Source organism: Nerophis lumbriciformis, linkage group LG37, assembly GCF_033978685.3.
Source record: "Nerophis lumbriciformis linkage group LG37, RoL_Nlum_v2.1, whole genome shotgun sequence".
Taxonomy (NCBI): Eukaryota; Metazoa; Chordata; class Actinopteri; order Syngnathiformes; family Syngnathidae; genus Nerophis; species Nerophis lumbriciformis.
Window position 1 is genome coordinate 14,342,501 of NC_084584.2, and position 7,500 is coordinate 14,350,000.

General features: G+C 34.5%; 1 protein-coding gene across 2 annotated transcripts in view; it reads left to right on the forward strand.

The window, feature by feature from the left end:
• The window catches only part of LOC133577500 (Na(+)/H(+) exchanger beta-like), a 49,170-nt gene that overhangs the window by 19,752 nt on the left and 21,918 nt on the right, over window positions 1-7,500 (forward strand). For both annotated transcript variants that reach the window (XM_061931393.2, XM_061931392.1), the window contains exons 3-5: window positions 2,360-2,610; window positions 2,680-2,897; window positions 2,975-3,168. In XM_061931393.2, the coding sequence (XP_061787377.1) occupies window positions 2,360-2,610; window positions 2,680-2,897; window positions 2,975-3,168 (663 nt within the window). The remainder of the gene's footprint in view (window positions 1-2,359; window positions 2,611-2,679; window positions 2,898-2,974; window positions 3,169-7,500) is intronic.

The following is a 7,500-nucleotide window of genomic DNA, read 5'->3' on the forward strand; positions in this document are numbered from 1 at the left end:
TTTGTTCTTTAATGTGAAACAATATGATTTTTTTTTTAAACTAAATATCAACAATTCAGCAATTAAATCATACATAAGCTTCTGTGTGCGCTTTGTAAATAAAATAAAAAATAAAATACAATTAGAAAAAAAAATGCCATGCATTTTTAAATGTGTCACAAAATATATACATTTACATATTGATAAGTTTAATTTTATTATTTGAATATCTAAAAAAAACTAATATAATATTTCACAATTTAATTAATGGACGATTTAAAAATAATTAAAACATTTGTAATGATTCATTAATATTTTAATGGTTTTTAATTTGACTCATATTATATTGTTGTATACTGAAAATACTATATGTATTATTTGTACTATGATATTAATATCTACTGAGAACATTTATATGTATTAGTTGTACTATAATAGGAATATTTGCTTAGAATATTAATGTGTATTATTTGTACTATATTATTATATACTGAGAATTCTTATATTTAATATTTGTACTATAATGTTATTTACTTAGAAAATGTATATGTATTATTTGTACGATAATATTAATATCTACTGAGATCATTTATATGTATTATTGGTACTATAATGTGAATATTTATTTAGAATATTAATATGTATTATTTGTACTATAATATGAATATTTACTTACAATATTAATATGGATTATTTGTACTATAATAGTATTATATACTGAGAATACGTATATGTATTTGTACTATAATGTTATTTACTTAGAATATTTATATTTATTATTTGTACTATAATATTAATATCTACTGAGATCATTTATATGTATTATTGGTACTATAATGTGAATATTTACTTAGAATATTAATATGTATTATTCGTACTTTAATATTATTGTATACTGAGAATATGTATATGAATTATTTTTACTATAATATTAATATATAATGATAATATTGATATGTATTATTTGTACTATGATATTAATATTTACTTATAATATTAATATGTATTATTTGTACTATAATACTATTATATACTGGGAATATTTATGTGTTATTTGTACTATAATATTATTTACTTTGAATATGTATATGTATTATTTGTACTATAATATTAATATCTACTTAGAATAGTTATATGTATTATTTGTACTATAATATTATTTACTTAGAATATGTATATGTATTATTTGTACTATAATATTAATATATAATGAGAATATTTATATGTATTTGTACTATGATATTAATATTTACTTAGAATATTAATATGTATTATTTGTACTATAATACTATTATATACTGGGAATATTTATGTGTTATTTGTACTATAATATTATTTACTTTGAATATGTATATGTATTATTTGTACTATAATATTAATATCTACTTAGAATAGTTATATGTATTATTTGTACTATAATATTATTTACTTAGAATATGTATATGTATTATTTGTACTATAATATTAATATATAATGAGAATATTTATATGTATTTGTACTATGATATTAATATTTACTTAGAATATTAATATGTATCATTTGTACTATAATATTATTTACTTTGAATATGTATATGTATTATATGTACTATAATATTAATATCTACTTAGAATATTTATATGTATTATGTGTACTATAATATTATTTACTGAGAATATTTATATGGATTATTTGTACTATAATATTAGTATATAGTGAGAATATTTATATGTATTATTTGTACTATACTATTAATATTTACTAAGAATATTAATATGTATTATTTGTACTATATTATTATTATATACTGAGACTATATGTATTTGTACTATAATACTATTTACTTAGAATATTAATATGTATTATTTGTACTATATTATATACCGAGAATATTTATTTATTTGTACTATATTTACTTAGAATATTAATATGTATTATTTGTAGTATAATATTATTATATACTGAGAATATGTATGTGTATTATTTGTACTATAATATTATATACTGAAAATATTTATATGTATTTGTACTATAATATGAATATTTACTTAAAATATTAATATGTATTATTTGTACTGTATTATATACCGAAAATATTTGTGTTTGTACTATAATATTTACTTAGAATATTAATATGTATTATTTGTAGTATAATATTATTATATACTGAGAATACGTATGTGTATTATTTGTACTATAATATTATATACTGAAAATATTAATATGTATTTGTACTATAATATGAATATTTACTTAGAATATTAATATGTATTATTTGTACTATAATATTGTTATATAATCATGTAATACAATTAGATTTTTCTCCTCCAAATCCACAGTGAATGATACATGGGATCACGGTTTAGAGCTGAAGAGGTTGTGCTCCGTGTTTGCGTGCAGGTGTTGTACCACCTGTTTGAGGAGTTTTCCCACGCCGGCGTGGTGACAGTGGCCGACGCCCTCCTGGGGGTGCTGTGCTTCTTTGTGGTGTCCTGCGGGGGCATCATGGTGGGCGCCATCTACGGCGTCCTTGGCGCCTTCACGTCCCGCTTCACGTCGCACACGCGCGTCATCGAGCCCCTCTTCGTGTTCCTCTACAGCTACATGGCGTACCTGTCGGCCGAGGTCTTCCACCTGTCGGGCATCATGTCGTGAGTGCTGACTCTTTTTTTTCTTTTTTTTCCACGCCGTGCTGCGTTTTTAACGAGTTGTTTTTGAAGGTTGATCGCGTGCGGCGTGGTGATGCGTCCATACGTGGAGGCCAACATCTCGCACAAGTCCTACACCACCGTCAAGTACTTCATGAAGATGTGGAGTAGCGTGAGCGAAACGCTCATCTTCATCTTCCTCGGCGTTTCCACCGTGGCCGGGCCCCACGCCTGGAACTGGACCTTCGTGGTCGTCACCGTGGTCCTGTGCCTGGTCTCCCGAGTGCTGGGTGAGGGAGACCGACCCGGGTTGACTCGGCGGATCCCTCCTCGGAAGTGTAACACCCCGTCCTCGCTTGCGTTCCAGGCGTCATCGGCCTGACGTTTGTCATCAACAAGTTCCGCATCGTCAAGCTGACGAAGAAGGAGCAGTTTATTGTCGCCTACGGTGGCCTTCGAGGCGCCATCGCCTTCTCTCTGGGCTTCCTGCTGACCAACAAGATGAAGGACTTGTTCCTCACCGCCATCATCACCGTCATCTTCTTCACTGTCTTTGTTCAGGTGAGAGGAACCGCTCCCCGTTTGGTTTTACAGAAAACCACACCGTTTCTGTACGATATACAAAACATTTTAAATATATTTTTTATACTTAACATTTCTTCACTCATGTGAAACAATTACATTTTCTTACTATAATGTTGATATCTACTGAGAATATTTATACATATTATTTGTACTTTACAAAAAAAAAATTCCTCAGAATGCTATTAAATTAATATTTACTTGGAATATTTATCCGTATTATTTGTACTAAAATACTTGTATTTATTAATATTTTCTTGGAATTTGTGTGTGTATTATTTGTACTAAAATATATGTATTACTATAGTATCATATAATATTTGTACTATAATAATATCTACTGAGAATATGTACATGTATTATTTGTACTGTAATATGAATATTTATTAGAATATGTATATGTATTTGTACTATACAATACATTTTTACTCAGAATATTATTATATTTTATTTTGTACTAATAAATTAATATTTACTTGGAATATTTATCAGTATTATTTGTACTAAAATATTTATATTAATATTTTCTTGGAATTTGTATGTGTATTATTTGTACTAAAATATATGTATTACTATAATATCATATAATATTTGTACTATAATAATATCTACTGAGAATATGTACATGTATTATTTATACTATAATATAAATATTTATTAGAATATGTATATGTATTATTTGTACTCTGCGATGAGGTGGCGACTTGTCCTGGGTGTACCCCGCCTTCCACCCGATTGTAGCTGGGATAGGCTCCAGCGCCCCCCGCAACCCCGAAGGGAATAAGCGGTAGAAAATGGATGGATGGATTATTTGTACTATACAATACATTTTTACTCAGAATATTATTATACTTTATTTTGTACTAATAAATTAATATTTACTTGGAATATTTATCAGTATTATTTGTACTAAAATACTTATATTTATTATTATTTTCTTGGAATTTGTATGTGTATTATTTGTACTAAAATATATGTATTATTATAATATCATATAATATTTGTATTATAATAATAATATCTACTGAGAATATGTACATGTATTATTTTTACTATAATATACATATATATTAGAATATGTATATGTATTATTTGTACTATACAATACATTTTTACTCCAAATATTATTATATTTTATTTTGTACTAATAAATTCATATTTACTTGGAAAGTTATCAGTATTATGTGTACTAAAATACTTATATTAATGAATATTTTCTTGGAATTTGTATCTGCATTATTTGTACTAAAATATATGTATTACTATAATATTTGTACTATAATAATAATATATACTGAGAATATGTATGTGTAATATTTTTACTATGATATTAATATTTATTATAATATGTATATGTATTTGTTCTATACAATACATTTTTACTCAGGATATTATTATATTTTATTTTGTACTATTAAATTAATATTTACTTGGAATATTTATCTGTAAAATACTTATATTTATTAATATTTTCTTGGAATTTATATCTGTATTATTAAAACTACTTACTGAAATATATGTATTGCTATAATATATAATATTTGTACTATATTAATAACATCTACTGAGAATATGTACTGTATGTGTATTTGTACTATGATATTAATGTGTTAGAATATGTCTATGTATTAATTGTACTATATTATTAATATATACTGAGAAAATGGTATATGTATTATTTGTAGTATAATATTAATTATTTAGAATATGTAAATGTATTATTTTTACAAAAAAATATATTTACTGATAATGTGTGTATGTATTATTTGTACTATAACATTAATATCTACTAAGAATATTTGTATGTATTTGCACTATAATACTATAATTTCTTGATAATTGTTTATGTATTATTTGTACTATAATATAAATATTTACTGATAATATTTTAATGTAATATTTGTACTATAATAATATCTACTGAGAATATTTGTATGTATTATTTGTACTATAATATTGTTATATACTGAAAATAATATATGTATTTGTACTATAATATTAATATGCCATCCATCCATCCATCTTCTTCCGCTTATCCGAGGTCGGGTCGCGGGGGCAGCAGCCTAAGCAGGGAAGCCCAGACTTCCCTCTCCCCAGCCACTTCGTCCAGCTCTTCCTGTGGGACCCCGAGGCGTTCCCAGGCCAGCCGGGAGACATAGTCTTCCCAACGTGTCCTGGGTCTTCCCCGCGGCCTCCTACCAGTCGGACGTGCCCTAAACACCTCCCTAGGGAGGCGTTCGGGTGGCATCCTGACCAGATGCCCGAACCACCTCATCTGGCTCCTCTCGATGTGGAGGAGCAGCGGCTTTACTTTGAGCTCCTCCCGGATGGCAGAGCTTCTCACCCTATCTCTAAGGGAGAGCCCCGCCACCCGGCGGAGGAAACTCATTTCGGCCGCTTGTACCCGTGATCTTGTCCTTTCGGTCATAACCCAAAGCTCATGACCATAGGTGAGGATGGGAACGTAGATCGACCGGTAAATTGAGAGCTTTGCCTTCCGGCTCAGCTCCTTCTTCACCACAACGGATCGATACAGCGTCCGCATTACTGAAGACGCCGCACCGATCCGCCTGTCAATCTCACGATCCACTCTTCCCTCACTCGTGAACAAGACTCCGAGGTACTTGAACTCCTCCACTTGGGGCAAGATCTCTTCCCCAACCCGGAGATGGCACTCCACCCTTTTCCGGGCGAGAACCATGGACTCGGACTTGGAGGTGCTGATTCTCATCCCAGTCGCTTCACACTCAGCTGCGAACCGATCCAGTGAGAGCTGAAGATCCTGGCCAGATGAAGCCATCAGGACCACATCATCTGCAAAAAGCAGAGACCTAATCCTGCAGCCACCAAACCAGATCCCCTCAACGCCTTGACTGCGCCTAGAAATTCTGTCCATAAAAGTTATGAACAGAATCGGTGACAAAGGGCAGCCTTGGCGGAGTCCAACCCTCACTGGAAACGTGTCCGACTTACTACCGGCCATGCGGACCAAGCTCTGGCACTGATCATACAGGGAGCGGACTGCCACAATCAGACAGTCCGATACCCCATACTCTCTGAGCACTCCCCACAGGACTTCCCGAGGGACACAGTCGAATGCCTTCTCCAAGTCCACAAAACACATGTAGACTGGTTGGGCAAACTCCCATGCACCCTCAAGGACCCTGCCGAGAGTATAGAGCTGGTCCACAGTTCCACGACCAGGACGAAAACCACACTGTTCCTCCTGAATCCGAGGTTCGACTATCCGGCGTAGCCTCCTCTCCAGTACACCTGAATAGACCTTACCGGGAAGGCTGAGGAGTGTGATCCCACGATAGTTAGAACACACCCTCCGGTTCCCCTTCTTAAAGAGAGGAACCACCACCCCGGTCTGCCAATCCAGTGGTACCGCCCCCGATGTCCACGCGATGCTGCAGAGTCTTGTCAACCAAGACAGCCCCACAGCATCCAGAGCCTTAAGGAACTCCGGGCGGATCTCATCCACCCCCGGGGCCTTGCCACCGAGGAGCTTTTTAACTACCTCAGCAACCTCAGCCCCAGAAATAGGAGAGCCCACCACAGACTCCCCAGGCACTGCTTCCTCATAGGAAGACGTGTTGGTGGGATTGAGGAGGTCTTCGAAGTATTCCCTCCACCGATCCACAACATCCGCAGTCGAGGTCAGCAGAACACCATCCTCGCCATACACGGTGTTGATAGTGCACTGCTTCCCCTTCCTGAGGCGGCGGATGGTGGTCCAGAATTGCTTCGAAGCCGTCCGGAAGTCGTTTTCCATGGCCTCACCGAACTCCTCCCATGTCCGAGTTTTTGCCTCTGCGACCGCTGAAGCCGCACACCGCTTGGCCTGTCGGTACCTGTCCGCTGCCTCAGGAGTCCTATGAGCCAAAAGAACCCGATAGGACTCCTTCTTCAGCTTGACGGCATCCCTCACCGCCGGTGTCCACCAACGGGTTCTAGGATTACCGCCACGACAAGCACCAACTACCTTGCGGCCACAGCTCCAATCAGCCGCCTCGACAATAGAGGCGCGGAACATGGTCCATTCGGACTCAATGTCCAGCACCTCCCTCGTGACATGTTCAAAGTTCTTCCGGAGGTGGGAATTGAAACTCTCTCTGACAGGAGACTCTGCCAGACGTTCCCAGCAAACCCTCACAATGCGTTTGGGCCTGCCAGGTCTGTCCGGCATCCTCCCCCACCATCGCAGCCAACTCACCACCAGGTGGTGATCGGTAGAAAGCTCCGCCCCTCTCTTCACCCGAGTGTCCAAAACATGAGGCCGCAAATCCGATGACACAACTACAAAGT